Below are 22,987 nucleotides of genomic sequence, written 5' to 3'. Positions count from 1 at the left end.
GCGTTGAGCGCAGTAGCGCTGAATCGTGAGATCGATATTCCGACAGTAAGAAAAAGTAACAACAACAATATCCATGCAACCCCCTTCAACGACCCTCCCCAACCCCCATCCTCCCCAAAACGACCCGGAAACCGAATCTATAGTAACGTTAGTATATATTATTGTGTAGATATCATGGGAGCTATACTTACTTGAATAGAGCGGAGAGAAAAACTAAAACACCAGAGCTCTTGGCCGAGAGCAGAGCCAGAGCATTATTGATATTGCTCAGGACGGCGACGAGAGTGGCAAAGCTGCCGCCGACGGCCTTGAACGCATTGAAGATCGTTGTCAAAGAAGGCATCTTGGGCATCGTGGCGGCGGCGACGGTGGCGGCGACTGTGGCGGCAGTGATGGTGGTGGTGGTGGTGATAGTAGTAGTAGCAGCAGTAGATAGGCAGATTCTTGACGGAAAGAGTGGTGTATAAGAAGGAAGAAGAAAAGGAGAGAGCTAGGGGAGATGGGAGATATTCATACTCCAGCTTCGCGATTATATAATCTCATGGAATCTAGCGGCTGGGGACGACGACACGGTGCAATGGGATTGACGATGCGATTTGAACTGACGATGCAATCCAGAACCCCATAGAACTAGGAACGACGACGACAACTCAATGGGGAACGACGATGTAATATGGTTAATGATGCAACAAGGCTGACGGCGTTGTTGGAAATCGATATTAGGGTTTGAAAGACACAGTGGTGAAGGATTCCCAAAGAATTCTAGCCAATAAGGAGGCTCTATTTAACGTCAATCGAGTAACCAGGTTACTGATAGTCTAGATCGACATGGAATCTGATATTGGGGTTCCAGAGACACAGCGATAAAGGATTCTCAAAGAATTCTAGCCAATGAGAGAGCTGCATTTGACGTGCGGTCTCCAAATTGAAATGAACAACGTACTCATCATTCCGGGATGATATATCAATAAAGATTTGATATCAACGTGTTGGGAGGACAAATGAGAAGACTGCTACACAATTACAGCTTATATTCTCTATAAAAGCTATACAACTAACGTTGATATCTAGATACACGTACGTCTTCATTCTTGCTGTAGAATTGTCTGCATTGCCTAGGTGTCACCGCGTGGAGGCACGAAGTCCGATTTCAACACCTATCAAGAAAGCGGATTGTGGTATCTAAAAACTTAAAAAAACGACACAAAAAACAACTAACACCAAACTCTAACAAATCACACGACAATACCCATTCCCCCGGCGCCAGGGCCCTCACCTCCCCCCTTTAGTAGGATGAATCGATTTGGGGGAGGGTCTCGGGGAAACTTTGGCTGTTTAGGCCGACGACGAGCAAGCGAACACCCCTTCGTGGGGTGGGGGTTCGCACGACAACGCGCACACACACTCCCCAGGTTCTTGATCTACCTACGAGCCTTGTCGCTGTAAGCCTAGTACTTATAGCCATCCTCGATGCATCGAGTGTATTGTTCATCTCCCACAGAATTGTACACCAAGGTCAGTCTCTATTATTCTTCTAACACTGCTGACCATAGCCTGGCTGCCTAGATAATCCAGAGCCTATAGATACCACCACTTCCCATCGGCTTGCGGCTGGTATAGTTTATCGGTTTTCGTAGTGGACCAGAGCTATGGGACACAGGGTTGATCTGCTAGTTGCGCTAGATCAAACTAAACCTGCGTCAGACTGTTTATACGCTGGGGCATAGTAGGTATAGGGATGGCGGCAGGAGGAGGGTTAATGAGAGCAATACTATTAATCTGTCAGTATATACTACTCTAATTATATTTGTTTCCACTTGTGATATTTACTAGTTATTAGGAGAAGAAGTCGCTAGATATGACCGGGCAGGGGGAGGAGGAGGAGGCAAGGGCGAGAGAGGCGGACGAGGAGAAGTAGACAGAGGACTATTTTATACATTAATATTACTAATCAACAACACAAAAGATATTAACTTATCTTATAGGAGGGGGGTGGGGAGCTAATATAGGAGAAGTCAGTTGGATATTAGCCTCTCCAAGACTCTCGTCGTCACTTAAATCTAGTGAGTCAGCGAGCTGCTGATCTATAGTAAGGCCATCTTGTACTTATAACTCTTTAGTAATTGGTTATTTATTAATTAGCTGTTTACTAACTAGCGCAGAGGACGGCACTACACGTTCTAGAGGTTGTCTTTTCCTAAGTCAGTCAGTGTTAAAGATTTTCTCAAAATTAATCTATCAGACGTAATACTTATATTATCAGGAGCCGTATCCTTCCTGAACAAAGCTGACGAGGAGGTATTACCGCCGCAGCGGCAAGCATACTTGCCTCATTAAGGTGCACAACGGAGGGCACAAAACGCGACATTTTGAAGGCTTTGAGGATGAGAAGAGGGGAAGAAAGAAATTGTGAGACTCTAGAAAAAGATATAGAACGCTGCAACAGGAGAATACCCCACTTCTATTAGTCGTTTGTAGGCCTACTATCTACACATCCTCTGATTAGTTAGAATTCCATTCATGTAACAATATTTCGGTATCGACGAGATTTGACGATTTGCTTGGTATCCCAACCTCCTAGATAAATAACGTGAATCTCAGCCTGCTAAGACGCTCTCTAATTGGCTGGAAATCTTTGGAAATCTTTCAAGGCGAATTTTCTTAGATTAATATTCAATATCCGTTGCTTGCTATATATAATATATTAATACGAGGTTGTTTCTTAACTCTATATAACGTTCAGACGGTTAGCGAGCTGCCTAAATGGGCTACATTTCACGCTGCTTTGAGCGGCTCACTAACCGCCAAGCCCGGTCAAGACCCAGCTTCCGTGCGACCTCTGTTCTTGCCACGCACCTCTCCCTTCTTACCACGTCCGTTTTCCACGCCATTATAAGATCATGTGACTGTGGCCTGGGACCTGGCAAAGCCCTAATGACTCAGCGCCCAGTTTCTGGATCACTCAGGATTGTAGTCTTCCTGTTTCTCCGTCCTTGTTGCTTCGCAGGGTGGATTCGCAGATTCTACGAGCTCAGACGAGCTGACCTCTGCTAATTTTAATTATGGCTCTGTTCTTCTTTCGTCTCGTCAGGATGGCTCTTCTTATAGTGAGGCTCCACCCCCTTCGACCGACTTCTGTTTCTTTTATTCTCTCTTATACCCCTCCCCTCCTATACAACTAGCCCCCGGCTTTGCGTGCACTGCATCCTGATCACCTAGCATGGCTCCGTCTCAACGCGATGGTGGGATGGCTGCCAGCACCTTGGACGATGAGAGTGACAGTGATGCCAGGTCCGTTCTGAGCGAGATCTTTTCAGACAACGGGTCCGACGACGAGTCTGCCACTGAGGTGGAGTCAGACGAAGAGGAATCCGATGATGAGAGCGATTCAGATGACGATGATCTCCACGATGAAGGTCAACTGCCCGCAGAAGCGTATTTGGCTATTGCGGAGAATCTCAATGTCTCTCAGCTTCGACAGAAACGCTACAGTCCCAATACACAGGATAAGTTGGACGAGACCCGTGAGTATTGGGATAAGTAGGTCGCCCTAGGCTCGTTTATATTGTTAAGAGCTCACAAATACTTCCCCATAGGTACTGCCGGCACATTCACGTGGACCCGGTCCAGCAATGGAAACTCATCTCCAACTCTGATGAGACGGTCCGTTTTCTTTGTGCCTTCTTTAGCTGGCGGTGCGATATTCGTCGTGGAAAAAACGGTCGTCACTGCCCCGGGATCAAATATAAGAGTTCGCTTCAGTCGTTTTGGAAATGGTGGCATCTTGTTCTGAAGCAAGAGACCTTGTCGGGACTCAGCAAAGATACGATCGTCAAGGTAGAGGATGTAAGTCTGTTCCATTTGACTCCTTGTTATTCAACGGTCTCATTGCTGACTTCGGCTAGGTCATAGCATTGGTGGCGACCGAGAAAAAGCTGAAAGAGGAGGGAAGGCCAAAAAAGAATATGTATATTAAAGATGTATCCGAGTTTGCGCGTGTCCTATTGTCCACCACCGAAACGAGTTTTGGGTGTGGCTGGCGGCGGATCCAACTTCTTTTATACACTCAGCTCGCCGCTATTACTGCAAGCTATCCTGGAGCCCTCTTACACCTTCGCTACCAGGACCTGAGACTCAAACTTATCCGTGATCCAGAAGGAGGTCGACCGAATTTGTTTATTTTTTTGAAGCCGGACTTCACCAAGCGATTCCTTGGGAAGAAAGCTCCGTAGGTGCCTCCGAAAATTTCTATTGGGCCGGTCCGCTGACTGCCCAGGAACGAGTTCAAAATCCCAGAAATCATTTTTGATCCAACACTGACTCTGAGCCCGCATGTCTGTCTGTTGAGCATGTTGTTCCATATCGACGGCTTCAAGAGAATCACAAAGACTGGTCCCGTACTGGACAATGCATAGAAACTCTACAGCGTCGGCATTGGTGACGGCTTAAATCAGCAGGATCTGAAACTGAAGGACGAAATCTTGGATAAATATGTGTTTTGTCAGGTAGAGCGGGAGACAACCGGATATCGAATTGTCTTGGAAAAGCGAATGCTCAGCTCCACATTGCGATCTCAAATGCGTCGTGTTGGTGAGATCACAACCTTTGAAGACATCGTTAAACCCTATCTTCTTCGGTATGCGGCAGCCAAGGAGTTCAATAATAGCGGTAAGTATGTTTCCTAGCCATTTCAACCAGCCCGCTCACATAGTGAACAGAGGAAATTTCGGAGGCCTTACAGAATGTCATGATGCAGCACTCGGACATTCGAACGTTCATCAGGCATTATGAGGTCGATGTGGACGTGGACGCCCAGGGTATTGTCCGCAAGACAGGGTCTCAAACGTCATTGGTACGATTTGCATGCTCGCTCAGCGCGTCCATCGACCCAAATCGGCCATACAAGTTGTCGACCGAAGAATCTAGGTCCATTAATGATCTTCCGGCGGTTCGTGCACTGCAGGACACCGTCCATAGACGGAAACGGAAATGGGACGCCCAAGCAGCGAAGTATGAGCGATACCGTATATCCTGCAAAGCCCTCTTTAGCCATCTCGATGAAGGAGCGCTTTCCAAACGCCAAGCCAAACGCCAAGCCAAACGCCAACGTCGGCTGCGAGATAAGCTGGAAGCCTCCCATGACCGGACAATGGAAGCGAAGCGACGGCACAACCGAGCGGTTCGTGCACTACGCAATGAGAAGCAGCGACAAAGGAACCAACGGATCCGAGAGAACCTGGAGCGGTACCGGAATGAACAACCTGTGATCGACTTGGAATGCCAGCTGGCAGGGTTGATGGTCACTCCTCGGGTTAAGAAAACCTTACAGGACCGAGACTCGATGTCTGCGCAGCATCTGACTTTCATCGACTGTATGATGGCTATACCAGGTAAAACTCTCGAGGCAGAGTATCAGCGCCGGATTGCGGCGATCGATGCAGGCACGGTCTTTTGCGGTGTGGAAGAAGGCCGGCCGACACGTCGAGCCACTCAGTCTCCTCGCCGACCTGCGCCCGATGACGGAGATTCTTATCGTTCTGCTAAACGGCAGCGCGTCGCCATCAAAGATGAGGAAGATAATGCCCTGCGTGACGCAATCGATTCTGTCCGCGTCACATCCCGAGAAGACCGACCGACAATCTGCTTCATCTGCGTTGGAAATCCCAATATCCCTCTGAAAGCCCGGACTGCAAAGTACGCAACGCCCGGTTCACTGACCCGGCATTTTTTGCGAAAACACGTGAACCCACCATGGTCGTCCGGTCGAGTTGTGTGTCATATATGTGATACGACCCCAATACAAGACAAAATGGATCTTCTCAGTCATGCCGAGGATGTCCATGGAACTGTCATTAGAGGACGTATGCAGGATAAGCTTGCCTCAGAATATCGACAAGATCAGAGATGATATGAGAGATCTGTATATATATGTAAAATAGAGATTGAGATATCATAGACTTCTTATCATTCATCATGGTCCTTAAATAGTACATGCCAGGGAGACATCTTCGGAGAGATACTCAATATTGGACCCGTTTGTTGAACCATGTGATGGAATGTGCACGACTTAATGACCACGCGTGCTTCGAGATCGGCTATTTGTACGATGCTGCTGACAACGCCGACAGCTTCGAGACCTGACATGTTCGCTGTGTGACTAAAGTTGTATTCCGTTACCTCTGTCAGGGTGACTATCTGCCTAAGGTGGAACAATGGGGCGGAAATATGGTGACCTGCCCACGATCTCTTTCCCTGCCATGTGGCGCAGCATCCCATGTTTAAAGCAGGTAGCATTGCGAAGTGGGGAACTGCGTATCACTTAGTATATATACTACACGCGCATCCTGATGTCTTTCATTCTGATCCTTCTTCCTTAATTTTGTTCATTCAGCGATATACTGTGATCCATATTTTCTGTGAATGCAGACAAATATCTCATCATGAAACAACAATATTTGACAAAGAATCTTACACGTTTACCTCCAGAAGTCACTGCAATGGTACTCAAAAGCCTACCCGACTTCAACAGCCTTTTTTCAGCGATTCAGACTTGTCAGCAGCTCTATATGTGTTATCGCGATGATGAGAACAGCACTATCACTTCAATCTTTTCAACTGTTCTTCAAAACGCAATTTGCTATGACCGCCAATATGGACTATTGGGCCCAGCTCTAATAATTCAGCAGTTAATCATTGCAATCAAACGCGTTTGTGTCAAGCGGGATATTATTCTTCAGATTTTCGAAAATGCTTGGACATACCTTTATGAAAGAGAACTTGAAGAGCTACTAATTCCAATTGCAATGGGATTGGCGTGGTCTTTAGAGTTGGATGATCGCAGGCAAGATGCCATCAACTTTTTGACACAAATCTATGAGCAACGCCCACCGTTTCTCTTATCTTTGTTCAGACCGTCTCTGAAAAGCGATCGTCGTACGGAGAAGCAGTCAGAGTCTCCTTATACTTTTGCACCACTTGAATATCTCCTATACAAACTCAGCAAAGAAAATATGCATTTCTCAGAAGCAGAGACAGAACAACAACTTCTAACATGTATCTGGCATCGAGGAGAAATGCTTCAAAAACTTCCAGCCGCTCTTATCTCCCGTTATGGGATAAAGTTTTTCATGACCGAGGATCGGCTACAAAATGGAATCCGCATCAAGGAAAACTCGGTGTTAGTGAGAATCAGCAGTTGGCCACGTCCCTGGCCATTATCCAGTGACACCGAGATAAAAGATCTGTTGAGGTCACTCCAGAAAAAGAAGGCGAATAAAGCGAGCAGAAGAAGGAAGAGTAATATGAGCATCTAGTCATTCTGACTCTAATACGATCGTCGGGCTAAGAAGAGATTTGCGTTCCTGGTGGTGACACCTTTTGTTATGATTGTGTATTGAGTATGAAGAAGCGGAAGGTATTTCTCAAGCGCTGCCCTGTATGCCAGAGTGCTATCCGAATCCAAGATAGATCACATCTCTGTTGCCATTGTCCTGTTGCGAAATATGCGAAATTAATGTTCTGAGGAGTCGCTGTTGAGACTATTTATTGATCGGTTTTCTTTTTGGCCAGGAAAAGAGAAGCCTGAGTCCGATGGCGGTACATCCTTGCAATGATCATGGCGATTTGTTCAGAAAAGTATCCGGCTTCAATTTTCAAGAATGATATCTCCTAAATATCGAGGGTAAAATTCACTAGGAATATGCGCTGGTTCTGTATATAACCGGCCAGGCAGCTTTAACACGTTTATCAGGATGTCCTGGTTGTACCCCTATTGTTAGTGGTGTGATAGACTATATGAATGCACATGTTATGGCTGAACCTACGATTCCACAGATGCTAACATTTCGACAGTCTTTGTGGTCCGCCAACCGTCCTGCCTTGCAATTCAGCTAGCTTCGAAGCAAACCCGATTGCTGCCACAAAAGCCATGCACACACCAAGAGAGCCGTGGTAAGAATGAATTAATGCTACCAATGGCCATGTTTGCTGATATGTTGGCTTCCACATCCGATCATACCGCAAGATAATTTGCGAGGGAGCACCTGTTCCTTGCACAGTTAACCTCAGTGATGGCTCACTCTTCCTGAATGGCGTGTTCTAGGATGAAACAAGCGCAGGCCGCCAGCAGGATTCATCACGGACTCGCTCTCCGCCGCGACACAATTAAACGAAAGCTCTTACCACGTGATAAGAATGTCGAAGAGACAGAGAGGTAGAACATCTTGGACTGGCCCACAATGTCTCTGACTAGGTATAACCTCGGCGCAGGCTAACCCTACATCGTCACCCCATGACCAAAAGCAGGCTGGCATGACCTGACAGCGAGTCTCGATTGGTTCTCTTTCGCCGATCTATATCACCGTGCCATTAGTTAATTTGCCAGTGGGTCGTGGCTGCGCAGGAGGACTTGGGTTTCGGCATCCTAGGATGCTGAAATCCTGAGCTGTACGGCTATAAAGGGGCCCATCCGCACTTCTGCCTTCTCTTCTCATTTCTCTCCCACCATTGATCTCTCTTAAAGCTTTCACTATGGATTCCGCTGCCTCCAGCCCACGACCAACCATTCCCCCAAGCCAAAGGAGAAGTTCACTCCTTGAGCTTTCCAAAATGCTCCGGGAGCTGGCCGAGATGCAGGTCAAGCCAGAAACGGAGGATGTAGAGAGCGTGCCCGAGGTATGATTTGGACCATCATCGTAGGAAAACCTGGCTGATAAAACAGTTTCGCGACCTTATTCATCAGCTCTGCCAAGAGGAACCAGCCGTTGCGCAAGCTATCGCTGCAGCAATACGAGAAAACATTCCAGACCCGTCTCCTCGCTTACCCTTGAATCGAAAACGCGGACAGGATCCGTCTTATCGGCCGAGTCACGCGGTGCGATCAGTTCCAAGGAAGAGGCAATGTACCGACGAAGAAAAGGTTGTCGATGAGCCCATGACTCCAGAGAGTCGAATTCTCGAGAGCGAAAGTCCGGAAACCGGAGATGTTATGATCCGTGTTGACACCGCTGGACTCAGGCCCGTGCCTAAGCGTGAGAGCAAACCAGACATTCAGTCAACGACGCTTGCCATGGATAAAGAGACAGCCGCCAAAAGCAACCACAGCATAATACCAATAAACACCACTATGCAGCGAACAGAGTCGTCACCCGTGTCCGAACAGGATCCCGCCGAGTCCTTCCTGGATACGGTCCACCAGATAGTCGACATCGTCCACCTGCTCAACAAACATCAAACTGATCTACCACGCACCGTTCATCGAAAGATCCTGCAAAGTCTTCACACCGCCCAGGAACCGATCATGAACTCAACTGCCCATCAATGGTCGGACGGGAGGATGTGGATGGAGGTGCTGGAGAGGGGGTCTGCCACAAATCGGCGGTGTTCCGTACTCAACATGCTGGAATATATGGGCGCCTCGAAGTGGTACGACAGTCAGATCGAATATGCCAAGCGCACAGTCTATACCACCGAGAACAAACCTGTGGGTGAGAAGGGAGCGGCAACATATGTGCTGGACCGCATCACCCGGGAGCATAGCTTGCTGAGTAGAAAGACCATTACCAACCAGTGCTCCAGGGGGAAGAGATTACGCGAGCTTGTCGAAAAGGTCGGGCTAGGGATTCTGATTAGCCCCAAGATTTGGTGAGTTATAATGAACAGGGTGATTTCATATGCTGACCAGGCATCCAGGGAGTATACAAAGAGAAAGGGACCTCAGTTCAACCAGCTAGTCCACGACTTCATAGCAGATACACAACGATTGGCACTGTTTCGAATCCTTACTCCACAGGTGGAACAACTGGTCCACAAAGGCTGCACAGATCCGGAAGCGTTGTACGGAGCTTTGAGAGAGAGCAATATCATCTCTGTGGACGAATTGCAAGAGATAAAAGCAAAACATCAATCAGAATCTGTGAGACTCCCGCATCTAACTTAAATTGAGTTATGGTTAGGCTCATTATTCACAGGGCTCTACTTCTGCACTCACATTAAATAAGGCAGTAGACCGACTCACCAGTCAGGTCAGCACTCAAGTGTTCAATAAGCGAAAACTGGATGCAAATGACACGGTTTCAATCAATGGAAGTGCAGAGCTCTCGATCGATTTATTCACGCGACTCCGGGCAGGGGAGTGGCTCGATTCTTGGGCCCTCATGGCAGCCATGCATATCTCAGACCGGCCAGATTATGTCAGATTCGGCGAGAGTATTCCATTAGACAGCATCGGAAGACACGGCCAGATGCGATCAACCAAGCGGCCTTTTCAGGCTTGGGTGAAAAAGATCACGATGTTCCGTAGAGAAGCACAAGATACCACGCCTCTCATATTCTACTGTCCCATCAACCACAACAATTCACATTTTACGCTGCTTGAGGTCAACGACGGTGAAAAAGCCATTCGACATTACGATTCACAAGCACCACTGACCGCTAGAAATGGCACAAAGAAGACAAGGGTTGCGGCTCTGGTCGAGGTAAGTCAGTGCGCGAGATGCTGATCGCATGTACTCATGGCATAATAGGACGAATTCAGTGATCTAGGATACACATATATTGAAGCGGTTAGTGTCTAACTTCAAATTATCTAGTAGACATATCACTGACCTGTATAGCCGACACCGCAGCAGCGTGATGGCTGGAGTTGTGGCACACGAGTGGTCTGGAACTTCAGACGACTAGCCAACGGAATTGAAATTGGATCATGGGATACCGTGCTGAGCTCGGAGGATATGAACATGGATATTGTAAGCGGGCTTGCGGCTTGTGTTGAGTCGAACGTCGTGCGAAAGTATAGCCGAAACCATAAACGCGAAATGAATATGTTAGTTACCTAATCATCGGCTTTGCTGAGTATCTGAGAAAAAGCCAGAGCAGAGTTGCGTGGAATTCAATAGACGGCTAGATATGAGCCTAAACAATGCATACAGAACAAGCTAGGAGATGAAGTCAAGGGTCACTTTGAACCTAAGGCAACATGGTATCACTTGAATACTTACCGCAACGTTATCTGGTTAGATGTTGTCAGATTTAGCGAGAGCATAGAGGTAAATAACTAACTTAACTAATTGAACGCATAATGTAAAATACTCGCACGATCTTACTTACTATGTACATCGCTCCCGCATTCACGCCATGAGTGTGGGAAAACCCGTTGGGAAAAAACCACAACTAGAGCGAAAGCCCTCTCCTCTTCCTACCTCTTCGGGGCCTAGTTGAAACTTTCATTATATAGTTTCCTGTCTAGCAATCTCCAATGCATTCTGGAATCTCTCGCATTTGCCAAGCAACTCGTTCCTCAAGCTGGAGGTTGCAAAATTTTCACCAGCAATGTCCACAAGGTCATTGTCTTGCAGGTCTCCAACGAAGTCTGGCGACAGTATTTTCACCGGGCCATCCGGACCTAGAATGATTCGTTCAGTCACTTGTATCACAACATTGTCCGTGAAGCGTTTGAGGGCCAATTTATAGTAGGCCTTGAGCATGTCGTGGATGTCGTTGACCGCTTGATCTTCGTTGCTGATGTGGACACCCTTCATCACCTGGGCCATGTTCATCAATTGACCATCCTTGGTACCCAGCGCTTGCATTCTGTGAAGGACTCGTTCCTCACGATTGGCAGTCAAATTGTCTGCGAAGTAATGATTGACGGTCTGCAGAATACCTCCTCTTTCATCTTTGAGAATTTCCGACAGCTGCATCCGTACGCGGTTCGAAAAGCTTGATGCACCTCTGCACAGTCGACCTTTGAGTTTTAGTTGCACATCATCATCAGATATCAACGATGCAAATACTGATTTGTTGAAAGCATCCACAGCAAGCTGGACTTTGTCGAGGTATGCAACAGCAATACGTTCCCACGGACGGGATTGTTGTCGAAACATATTCTCGAGGACGATAGGATTAACCGTTCCAGGCAATTCAGACCCTCGAGAATCTAGATAAAGCCCTCGAATCCATTCATATATATTTTCCTGGTCGCTTTCTGGATAGTTGAATTCTTTGTCAACGCTCCCTGCAACGGTACGAAATATTTTCAAATGTCCTAAGCGTGCCATATCTGATGCAAATGCCCCATTTAATCTTTGGATATGCATACGAAGCTTGAGGGGACTGCTAGCCTCGAGGTTGGGATCATAATTACCGCTCAGCGCACTCCGAACTTCTCGTTCATAATTGGTTGCGATACGCGTTAAATATCGTCGTTGATCTGCGGTTGTTTGGCGCGACGGCCCAAGCAGCTCCAATTCCTTCTGCGTGCTTGACGAAAGCTCCTCGATATCCTTAACCAGTCCCGGAAATTCATTTCGAATGTGATCGTAAAGTAACCCTCCAAGGAAAGTCTTCAATGCCTAGATACCAACACGATTTCTATCAAGCTCTGTCCACGGAGCAACCGTGGCGAAAAAAGTCTTCTCGCGTTGGTGACGACCACTTATACTCACTCCTTCCTTGATTTCTTGAGCCGATCGATTTTTCACAGCAAACCACCCATGGTTCAACTTTTCAACTTCATTCTTGGCGATACGTAGCACCTATTGTCCAATTAGATAAAGCATGCGATTCAAGCTGTGAAAGCATACGCCTTGTTCCTCTCCGGCCTGTAGTGCATCACATTTCGTGACAATACCAACAGTCCGTTGACCAGCGGGATCCGCAGCTCGTGCCATTGAGAACCTACGAGAATGATGAGCTTTAGCGTTCCTTCAAGTCTCAATATACTACTTACACTTCCTGGTTTGCCAGATTGTTTCTCGCATCCATCACAGCGCTACTTGAGTTAGCTCTTCCCTTCTTCATGTGATCGACTATCACTCACAGGATGATCGTCCGTTTGTCCGTGATATAATTTTCAATGAGCTTTCTGATAATAGCGCGATCTTCTTCTGTCTGGTACTTGGTAGGGTCTTCCCAGTTCAGTTTGGAGAATAAGCTTCGCGAATTAAGGCCACTCACTGTGGAATAAGCCGGGAACGTCAACAACGCTAAGATGGTGATGCTCTGGGCCGGATAGCTCGATTTTCAAAATGTCATCAGAAAATCTTTTCTCAAGGTCGTCCAGCTTTTCCGACTTTGGGCCTGGTATACCCATGATTTCTGCCGCCTATACCATACTGTAAGCGGAAAGAAGAGCGATCTTTCATTTCACTTCGTACTTCATCAAAGATAGCCAGAAATTTTTGATTGTCAAATTCAGAGGCAGATAACTCTCGCTCAAAGCCAAGAAGTCGAGCCTTCGCTGCCTCGTCCGCCTGAGCGGAGGGTCCAGGGATTATTCTGATCTTGACTCCGGCGGCATCTTCTGGAGCACGTCGAAGCACAATTTGCGTTGCAAAACGTGTGCAGAGATCACTCGCAACCGGAAATGATATGCCAGTCAGACCTTCTAGGAGGGATGACTTTCCACTTGACTGGTCTCCTACCACAACAAGCTTTACAGCATCAGCTTCACTGAAATACCAATATCTGAGATGCCAACGTACCTGAGGCAGAGAAACATTCTCGCTCACTCCAAGTTCACGTAGTCTATCTATGATCCCGAGAATGCGCACTCGTCTCTCATTGTCAAATTGGTCAACTGCTTGACCAATTCTCTGTCATCGCGATTCGAGTCGATTGCTGTCTTTGAGGAGGCACCGTGCAAATTTTCATCAAAGTACAGTCTTGGACTTCTAGGCTGACATCTGCACGTTACCGGACGCTCTTTATATGGTTCATCAGCAGCATCTTCACCTGATTACATCGCAACTGGTAACCCTTTTTCAGGACTTGGCATGCTCATTTCTTATCCCTTCATTGGCAATGATACGGAAATTCCAGCTAAGAAGAACATCCGCCTTATCTTGCATCAATCTGCTCTAGTTGGTATGTTAGGCAACAGCATTACGTACAGAATGCAGATGATAAGACTGACCTGTGAGGCGCATTTGAAAATAGGAATGTGAGTGGCGCAAAAACGGCATTTGAGCATGCTATGAATTTGTAGTCATGAGAGAAAACATATCATCCACACCGCTCTTTGGAAGCCAGGGTGACTTTAACACGCAAATCGAGGTGCCTTGCTGAATGGTGCAACGTGACAGATCATATCCTCAAGGGGCAGACGGGCGTGAAGAGAACGGTACACATCTGAAAAAATTTGGTTTCATTTACATCTCAGGAAAATCGGAAAGACGACACCAAGGTGAAGTGTGTCCTTGTGTGAAGGCTACTCGAAAACTGTTCTTTGGAGTTTTAAATAAGCCACACAGAATGTCATATTCAGCGGTAGATCGACGCCGCATTTATCTTGCTTGCAGACCTATTTTTGCGGGAAATAACGCACTGCTGCGAAAACCCAAAAAAATTCGCGAGTTCCTGTTGATGCACCTGAAATCAATCCAACCATTAGTCCAAGATTTTCCAATCGAGACGGTCGCCGATATAGTCAAAGTCTTGCTTGAACGGCGTATATTTCAGTCGGATGTCAAAGCTAAGCTCGAGTTTCCAGAGCTGTTCCACTCGTCTCCTGCAAGAGATGCTCAACGAGCTACATCAGAGAACGATGCCGCAAGATCAGTTGCCGAGGCGCTAGAGGAAGTGGCTTCGCGAGAGGATAACAGTAAATCGGATGATGAAGAACAGGAAGCGCTAGAAGATGCAATTCAGAATTCCAATAATTTTCGGCTTGTGTTTGATGAAGATTCGACACCGAAAGAGCAGCCATTGCATAATATTTCCTTATATCCAACATTTTTTCCATATCGTGCCCAACATGCCATCCTTTCGAAGGTACAGTCCGTTTTGGAAGATTGCTGCTTTGAGTTTGTGCGTAAATGGCAACCGTCAATCTTGGAAGATCGTGCGTGGGACTGTGCTGCGGCCGTGGAGTTGACAAAGTGGACAAGGATGCTTGCTAAGAAGGCAGAGAAGTTTCCCGGGCATGCGTTTAAAATCGGTAATGCATCACTGAACGAAATTCTCTTTGCCACCCACAAGCTACGTCACACTGCTGTGCATCGACTTCCTACCACCTGTCTTGGAGTTGAAGCCCTTGTGAAATCTGCGGTCATCCTGGCTGAGACGCTCCAAGATCCGCTGCGAACTGCCAAGCTCGAAGACTTACGACTCGAGGTCGACAGCAAGATCAAATCGATGGAGCTCAATAAAAACTTTCTAGAGAGTACACTGAGCCAAGAACTGCAGAAGATACAACGACAACGAGATGATCTTGATTTGCAGGAGAAAGAATTGAGGGAGAGGATCACCCGTGATGACTGCGAGAACAAAATCTTCATTGGAGATTTGCTGGAGGATTGTGTAATTAAACTTTTTGACGTTGAACCTATCAGTCCAGGTGATGCGGATCAAATATCGGACGGCGAGGAGGATTAACCCCTAGTTATATTCCAGACGGGTTCTTAGAAAAGCACCTGGGCTCGCTATTGCTGTCCTAATAGCGGAGGTTGAGTCTTGATTTGGGATAATTGCAGAGTTCTAGAATGAGACTGGGAAGGCTCCAAGACGCTGGTCACAGAAGAGCCACAAAGTGATGATGTTGCATCACTGGTTGGAACTGATCCGAAACAGTCCACCTTGGAGTTGCTAATTGAAGACGGAGTACTCGCACTGTTGGACAATACAAAATCAGTACAGAGACCATGGAAGCATCCGGAACCCACCTGTATCTATCTCGATCGCTGTGCATTGATCATTACCGAAAACCGTAAGTAAACGGACAGCACAATGTCAAACATAGAGCAGAAGCTTTGATGTTCTGGAGGTTGCGCCATCCTGCACCCCCTGTGATCAACAAGCACGGTCCCTATAATTGGGTTATGTAAATACGCATCGACAAAGGATAATCGTAAAGCCCCAGAAGCAACCTCAAGGAAGAGGATCTCACTGCCCAGGACATCAAAGGAATCAATGGCCAAAAAGCAGAAGCAACATCTGCTTATGAGCAAAGTCCGAAAATTAAGAACCAATAGGAATCATTGCTTTGCATAGAATCAATCTTGAAGATATCGTAATTCACTGAAGCAATAGGCACAGTATCTCACCCTATGGTGCGCAGAAGACCAGAAGACTGGACTTGGGGAAAATGTAGAAGATGAATAGAGATGGCGCTGTCAGGAGAGAAGCCAGATATATATACAGCGCCTTGCAGGTTCGGCTTTACATGATTTACACTCTTCGACTCTTTCTCAGCGCCACTTCCGTTGTCTAACCTATACTAGGTCTAGTCCATATTTAGGGTATTTTACCATTAGTATTGAATGTAAGTATACCAAAGTTTCCGTATTTAAATCTCGGTACGTAAACTAACTTTCCGCACTATTCTGAAAGCTTCTCTGATATGACATCAAATTAACTCAGACCATGCCACAACTGAACAGCACGCCCTGCTCCCCGGCAGCCACCTTACCAAAATAATCTAAGCGTTAAACAAGGGTGGTACTTGTCGCTTTCCCAAGTGGCAATCTCATGACCTGTGCCACATGTATCTACTCTCCCATAATCTACACAATTCGAAACATCCACAAGAGTGTGGCCAGTGCAGATCGGCCATTCTCCTACACCCCGCTTGCTGCGCCACTAGCTTACATTAACAGAACGTACTATGTAGTAGACAGCATCACATGATTATAGACATTGTAGAAATTGTTTGAAATATAGCAGAGCGGTAAAGGTGGTGAATATTATTAATTAAAAGCATTACAAAAGCAAAAGTTTTATAATCTACATCAATCAGTCATTGAAGCCCTTCATTATCTAGGGGTTAACAAATGCTTCTTGATAAAAGTTTCTGGAATATGTTACTACGTAGATACACCCTGTGGCAATATTCCTATGGTATATAAACATCAGCTCCTCTAACAAAGTTATTAAAAATAAATATAACATATGATATGATATATTTGGTAACTATGAATCATTAGGCTTTCTGCTTCGTAGCAGCTTCACCACCGCCTCGTGCCCTCCCTCTACAGCCCATGAGAGCGGCGTCCGACCAGAGGTATCTTTGGTCTCCAGCTTCGCGCCATTCTTGAGCAGCAGCTTCACCACTGCCTCGTGCCCTCTCTCTGCAGCATATGACAGCGGTGTCTGACCAGAGTCATTATCTTTAGTCTCTAGGTTCGCGCCATTCTTGAGCAGCAGCTTCACCACCACCTCGTGCCCATTCCCTGCAGCCCGTGACAACGGCGTCTGACCAGAGATATTATCTTTGGTCTCCAGCTTCGCGCCATTCTTGAGCAGCAGCTTCACCACCGCCTCGTGCCCTCTCTCTGCAGCATATGACAGCGGTGTCTGACCAGAGTCATTATCTTTAGTCTCCAGGTTCGCGCCATTCTTGAGCAGCAGCTTCACTACCGCCTCGTGCCCTCTCTCTGCAGCATATGACAGCGGTGTCTGACCAGAGTCATTATCTTTAGTCTCCAGGTTCGCGCCATTCTTGAGCAGCAGCTTCACCACCGCCTCGTGCCCATTCCCTGCAGCCCATGACAACGGCGTCTGACCAGAGATATTATCTTTGGTCTCCAGCTTCGCGCCATTCTTGAGCAGCAGCTTCACTACCGCCTCGTGCCCATTCCATGCAGCCCATGACAACGGCGTCTGACCAAAGAGATTATCTTTAGTCTCTAGCTCTAGCTTCGCGTCTTTCTCGAGCAGCAGCTTCACCACCGCCTCATGCCCTCTTTCTGCAGCATATGACAGCGGTGTCTGACCAGAGACATTACCTTTAGTCTCCAGCTTCGCGCCATGCTTGAGCAGCAGCTTCACCACCGCCTCGTGCCCTCTCTCTGCAGCATATGACAGCGGCGTCCGACCAGAGATATTATCTTTGATCTCCAGCTCTGCGCCTTTCTCGAGCAGCAGCTTCACCACCACGTCGTGCCCATTCCCTGCAGCCCATGACAGCGGCGTCCGACCATAACTGTCCTTTAGATTCTTAGAGGGACTATCGAGTAAGTCACTCACTGCTTCTTGGACCCCAAAGTACGCCGCCAGGTGTAGTCCTGTCATACGCCTTGGAACTTCTTGGCTGGAATATAAATTGTTTGAGTAGTTTGGGTAGTGCTTTTTGGCCATCAGTGCTTGGCTAGATGCCTCCATCTTTGGCTTGCACTCTAGAAAATCTATGACTTCCGGTATAGGAATCGAAGCCTGGCGAGCATGATGTCCCCAGTTGCGTGCGGCATAGAGGTAGAGCGGGTACGACCTCAATCGCTCTTCAAACTCCTCGTCCGTATGACAAAACCCGCTCTCAAAGTGTGGGACGCTCAGGTAGCGTAGGCAACTGCGGGCGAGGAAGGATTCTGGACTGAAATCGGAAGTGCCGAAGCCTTTCTCTTTCATCTCGAATACAAATATCCTGGCTGAGAGATGTACAAAGTCCAGATAGCCCTCGCTGTTCATCTCCAGAAAGTTGCAGTACAAGCCCTCGAGCTCGTCTAAGTCGAAGTTCTCGTTGTTGCGTGGATCGGAAAGGGCGAACTCGAGTAGCTGCTCAGGCGTCAGGCTTTCCCGCGCGCCCGTGATAATTTGAAAGACGCGAACTTGGAGATCCTTGTATTGGTCGTCACCATTGATGTTCCAAAGCCTCTCATAGGCTGCCTTGATGGCCTCCTTGTTCTCGTTGTCTGAGAACTTGTCGTCTTCTCTATCTGGGAGTTTGTCCAAGCTCTTGAGGCCCTCCAGCTCATCGAGCAGCTTTTTTGCATAATTCAGAGACCGTACGGGCTTCTTGTTCTTCGGGAAGAATACGCTGAGCCAAATTTCAACCCACCGAAACCTGCGCCGATTGTCAATGCCAAGAGATAGCAGCTCACGATTTGGACGATACCACATACATGCCACCGGCAGATTTAAACAATGCCAATCTCAATCGATTGCATAGAGCACTGTGTTCGACTGCTTGACTATTAGCCCGATCGAATTTGTCTAAAGCCGAATGCCACTTACAGAATATACTCTTCTTCCACTGGGGGTCCTCTCTTTTCGACTCAATCTGATCCTTGATGAAGCGCCTCATGTCCTCCTCTGTTCGAGGTTGGACAACGTCAAACATTTGTACAGAGCCATGAAAGTAGTCTCCGACCCTCATATGCGACTGCGACGAGATTAGGCAGTGCAGTCCAACAGACGTCTGCAGCAGCCCGCTCAGGAACTTGAGGAGCCTAATGTAATCATACTGCGTTTTGCACTCGTCAAGAGCGTCAATGACAAACACGATCGGAGTTGAACTGGAAGTGATCAGGCTCTTGAGTAGCGTCTCCCATGTCTTAGTGGACGGTGAGTCTTGGCCCTGTTTAGCCTGGTCGTGCAAGTCTATAGCGGGTTCAGCCACGCTCCCATCTCTATTCCACGCCAGCCGGTAGCATAACGCTCGAATTATCGTCTCGTATCCGGGCGATTTGGATTCCTTCCCGGTCTTGCTGCTGTAGCAGTAGTATCGGACGAACCTGACTCCATCGATAGGAAAATCCTCGAAGTGGGAGATGGCCCGGCAGCTGCGAAGGGTCATAGTCAGCCAGGGTATATGCTAGATGTTAGTCATTAGACATTCGCAAACTCACATCAATGTTGTTTTCCCCGTTCCTACTATGGCCTGTTTAGCAACTCCGAAGCGGAACGATAAACCAGCATATCGAGTACTTACTCGCTCCCTTCAGCCAGAACACCGACTTTACTGCCTCTTTTTGACGGATTCCATCTATCCACGAGCTGAACTCTGGCGTCTCGAGGAACCAATTTCCGGCCATTGACTTGCGATTGTTAATCCCCGTCCTCTCCTTGACCGTCTCGTGCACAGGCTCGGGATCCTCGCTGCGGTTCCGGATCCAGTTGAGTATGGCAATGTTGGCATCACTTCTCTTGAGCTCCGATTCGACATTACTCTTCAGCTCGCCGCACGCTGAGTCTCGGTCATCTAGCTTCTGATACGCCTGGTCCCATTCTCCCGGCTCCGAGATCAAGTTCGCCTCTAGTCCACTGTGAGCATCAATTGACCGGGGAATATAAGGCAGAAAACATACTGAGACGACTGGATCTGGTCCTCCCGGATTCGTAAATGGAGGAGATCAGCATCAGGCTGTCGAAGTAGAGCTTGGGAAGTTGTTGTTCGATCTTCTCTACATCTTGCGACTTGGTTCCCTTCTTCATCCGCCTTAGGTCGGCTTCGCGGTCGACCCACTTACTGATAATTATACTCGTCTTCAATAACATGGTCATAGCCTTATCGCGCATCGACGGGTCGACCGATTCAAAGCAGAGCTGCCGCCATCAGGTCATGGTCACGTAATAAGCTATGCATTGGGACTTACCTCGATGAAGACGAAAACGCCGGTAGTAACATACGGCGCGAGGTGGTGCGGGTCTAGATTGCTTAAACTTGTCGCAAGACTTTTGACAGTCCTAAACCGTGGCAGGTATGCCTTGCATCTGCGGAACCATTTGTTTGTCTTGTCCTTGGGCCGGCGATTCAACCATGTGTCCCAACTGTCGACATCGACGACCTCCCGGATCTCGCCAATCCGGTCTTGTATCAAGTTGTACAGCGCTGGCTGGTCTTGCGCAAAGTGCTGCATCGACTGGGACTATATTGGGCTCTTGTCGTCGGGCGCTGGCCCCCTCTTGGGAGGCTGAGGGAACGCTGGAAGATTCTCCTCGGCTAAGATTGCCGGTTGCTCTACCACTTCAGGTTGCTCAGCGGCCTGCTCAGACGTTCCACTGCTGGGTATGTGAGAACTTGGTCTAGACGGCTTGCCAATCTGGAGATTATTTTTAATCCAATCACGGGGAAGTTTCCTCGGTGACATGTTTCCGGTCGAGCAAGCTCTTCAGCGTTCCCGAGCGTTGAGTACGATAGGAGATCAAGCTGGGGGCGAAGTTCCGGATCGTGACAGCTGCGGGGTACTGGGCTAATCGAGGAGTTTTTGCCTTAAGGAATAGAGGACGCGAGAAACGGGCCTGCTCAAAGAGAAAAATAAAAAACAAGGGCCAAAAAAAAGGCGCAAAACCCGCAAAAACTGGGGGGTCTTATGCTTCCTTACGGCCTCCAAGTTCCGTCATCCAATGTCACCAGACTTCGAGGGAAGACTGTTCCAGACTTTCTTGACCACGCCACAATCCAGCGTGATGATCTTCTGACGATTGACACTCAGCCTGATCAGCGTTTGTAAGGCCACCGTGGATGTTTACCGGTATAAATAGACGTATACGGCGGTCTACGTATCGATTTCTTGAGCATGATTTAAACTATCTTTGCAGTGGAGAGCAAGAGCCTGGTCAAGAGAGGTCATGCCCAGTTGAGGTCAAGGTTTTCTCATGATTAAAATCTCATGGCGTTCGAGAAGACGGTGAACTCACGCTCAGTTAACTCAAACACAGCAAGAGGCCGTAAGAGACTCTAGAGACTCGTATAACAGAGATTCTATTGGTAAGAAATATCATTGACTCAAAGATGGTTTTCCTTGACCTTTGAAAGGGCTTTGTCGGACAGCAACTTACCCCGGGTCACTTACCAATTCCGGAGCTAGTTTGAATGATAGTCTTATTACACTTTCGCCACCCTGGCCACTTTCGTGATGTAGTGTAGACATTCTTGCTGTATACTCTACCTCAGTTGGAGGTTTTGAAAACCAATGAGTGTCTCAGGCTGGTATGTACAGTATGATTTTCTCTAAAGCAATCGTTATCGGTACCGTTGCACATGTCATGGCGGATTTGGGCGACGTGACAATTAATAATACCCTTGGAAGCGATCTATGGCATTTGGTCGGTGGGCGCAGTATTGGGGCCAATGGCACAGCTGCATCCCACGGAATTGTTTCAAGAGACCTGCCGTCGCAGGGACGAGGGGGGCTTTTCGATCAAAATAGCCACTGTTCCAAGTCTGGAAGATACAGTAATATAACTATGTACTGTACCAAATAACAGTACTCTTACGTCACATACGCGTCGTAAAATACTGGAATACCAGTCTAAACCTCATATAGATTAGGCGACGGGAGTGGCGCTGAGAAAGAGTCGAAGAGATGCAAAGCATGTAAAGCCGCACTTGCAAGGCGCTGTAACTGACACTGCCCTCATGTTTAGAGTCTAACCAGGCGGCTAAATCCAAACAGGATGCCTAGTCATTTACTTTGTTGTAGATAGCTGCCGCCTGGCTGTAACTCAGTGCCAACTTTTGGTTGACCTCCGGGTTGACTCACATGGTAAGACATTTTCAGACTCACTCCCCCCTCCTTTACTAGTTTTGTTGAAGTCCACGCTAACTATATTAAGCCATCGCGGATGGACGTTTTCCGTTCACTTCTAGAACCTTCCCTGCCTGCTCCCCTTTTTGCCGACCTCTATGGAAAAGGTGCATGGAGAAGACGCCTGGCTCAACTCTTAAAAGCTCTACGGTCTGGAACCCAAAGAATAGTTAATATGTGGGCAAACTCAGACATGACGTCATCCAGTTTCATTCCACACTTTCACCTGGACTGTTGCCTAGCCATGCTGAGCACATGCTGAGCACATGCTGAGCATACGAGGTCAAGCCAAGGCCTCCGGTCTGGGGTTCATTCTGAATCGATCTCGCTTTGGTTCTACCTTAATTCAGTTGGCTGTGTGGATCCTACACACCGCAGTACCATACATGTACTATACAACTCCAGGATTTACAGTAGCCGGTATAGTCTACTTCGACCATATTATCGAACCAGATCCATCACTTTACTGGCCGGGGCACTAAATCTCATGACACCAAATATTGTTGCCCTGGACTCTACAGATGGATGACTAAGCTTCGTGTTTCTAGCGACAGGCCAATGACTCGGCAATCTGACTGGATAAAACGACCAAGTGTTTAACATGCGTGGCTCGACAGACTCGACTGTTACAGGGACATTTCTTCCACATTCCCCTGAATAAGGACCGACTGTCTAGCTTTTCCGCGCCGGTATCCCAATCTTGAATTATCAATGGTCTGTCTTTGTATCTACTCCACTGCAGGAGG

At 47.6% G+C, this 22,987-nt stretch overlaps 7 protein-coding genes across 7 annotated transcripts; 4 read left to right on the top strand and 3 right to left on the bottom strand.

Moving 5' to 3' along the window:
- Window positions 1–85: 85 nt before the first annotated feature.
- Window positions 86–352, bottom strand: EYB26_008654 (uncharacterized protein; the record flags this gene model as incomplete). Its single annotated transcript, XM_054267905.1, has 2 exons — window positions 86–137; window positions 192–352. The coding sequence occupies 2 exons, from the start codon at window positions 350–352 to the stop codon at window positions 86–88; spliced, it is 213 nt and encodes a 70-aa protein (XP_054123880.1).
- A 2,868-nt stretch (window positions 353–3,220) lies between these two features.
- On the top strand, window positions 3,221–5,908 carry EYB26_008653 (uncharacterized protein; the record flags this gene model as incomplete). Its single annotated transcript, XM_054267904.1, has 6 exons — window positions 3,221–3,540; window positions 3,597–3,846; window positions 3,906–4,228; window positions 4,277–4,334; window positions 4,416–4,668; window positions 4,719–5,908. The coding sequence occupies 6 exons, from the start codon at window positions 3,221–3,223 to the stop codon at window positions 5,906–5,908; spliced, it is 2,394 nt and encodes a 797-aa protein (XP_054123879.1).
- Window positions 5,909–6,440: 532 nt separating this feature from the next.
- EYB26_008652 (uncharacterized protein) lies at window positions 6,441–7,313 on the top strand (the record flags this gene model as incomplete). The annotated part of the gene is made up of 1 exon (XM_054267903.1): window positions 6,441–7,313. The coding sequence occupies one exon, from the start codon at window positions 6,441–6,443 to the stop codon at window positions 7,311–7,313; it is 873 nt and encodes a 290-aa protein (XP_054123878.1).
- A 1,216-nt stretch (window positions 7,314–8,529) lies between these two features.
- On the top strand, window positions 8,530–10,835 carry EYB26_008651 (uncharacterized protein; the record flags this gene model as incomplete). The annotated part of the gene is made up of 6 exons (XM_054267902.1): window positions 8,530–8,673; window positions 8,720–9,642; window positions 9,691–9,913; window positions 9,969–10,475; window positions 10,524–10,562; window positions 10,614–10,835. 6 exons carry the CDS (start codon window positions 8,530–8,532, stop codon window positions 10,833–10,835), a joined length of 2,058 nt encoding a protein of 685 aa, XP_054123877.1.
- Window positions 10,836–11,225: 390 nt separating this feature from the next.
- On the bottom strand, window positions 11,226–13,925 carry EYB26_008650 (uncharacterized protein; the record flags this gene model as incomplete). Its single annotated transcript, XM_054267901.1, has 10 exons — window positions 11,226–12,350; window positions 12,444–12,533; window positions 12,582–12,675; window positions 12,728–12,769; window positions 12,818–12,905; window positions 12,955–13,102; window positions 13,155–13,430; window positions 13,482–13,592; window positions 13,694–13,731; window positions 13,913–13,925. The coding sequence occupies 10 exons, from the start codon at window positions 13,923–13,925 to the stop codon at window positions 11,226–11,228; spliced, it is 2,025 nt and encodes a 674-aa protein (XP_054123876.1).
- A 325-nt stretch (window positions 13,926–14,250) lies between these two features.
- Window positions 14,251–15,372, top strand: EYB26_008649 (uncharacterized protein; the record flags this gene model as incomplete). The annotated part of the gene is made up of 1 exon (XM_054267900.1): window positions 14,251–15,372. One exon carries the CDS (start codon window positions 14,251–14,253, stop codon window positions 15,370–15,372), a length of 1,122 nt encoding a protein of 373 aa, XP_054123875.1.
- A 1,533-nt stretch (window positions 15,373–16,905) lies between these two features.
- Window positions 16,906–20,570, bottom strand: EYB26_008648 (uncharacterized protein; the record flags this gene model as incomplete). Its single annotated transcript, XM_054267899.1, has 7 exons — window positions 16,906–18,775; window positions 18,834–18,894; window positions 18,946–19,493; window positions 19,560–19,581; window positions 19,643–19,966; window positions 20,019–20,256; window positions 20,307–20,570. The coding sequence occupies 7 exons, from the start codon at window positions 20,568–20,570 to the stop codon at window positions 16,906–16,908; spliced, it is 3,327 nt and encodes a 1,108-aa protein (XP_054123874.1).
- Between the last annotated feature and the right edge of the window lie 2,417 nt (window positions 20,571–22,987).

This window comes from Talaromyces marneffei, chromosome 6 (assembly GCF_009556855.1).
Source record: "Talaromyces marneffei chromosome 6, complete sequence".
NCBI lineage: Eukaryota > Fungi > Ascomycota > Eurotiomycetes > Eurotiales > Trichocomaceae > Talaromyces > Talaromyces marneffei.
This window is presented reverse-complemented; position numbering and strand designations above follow the sequence as displayed.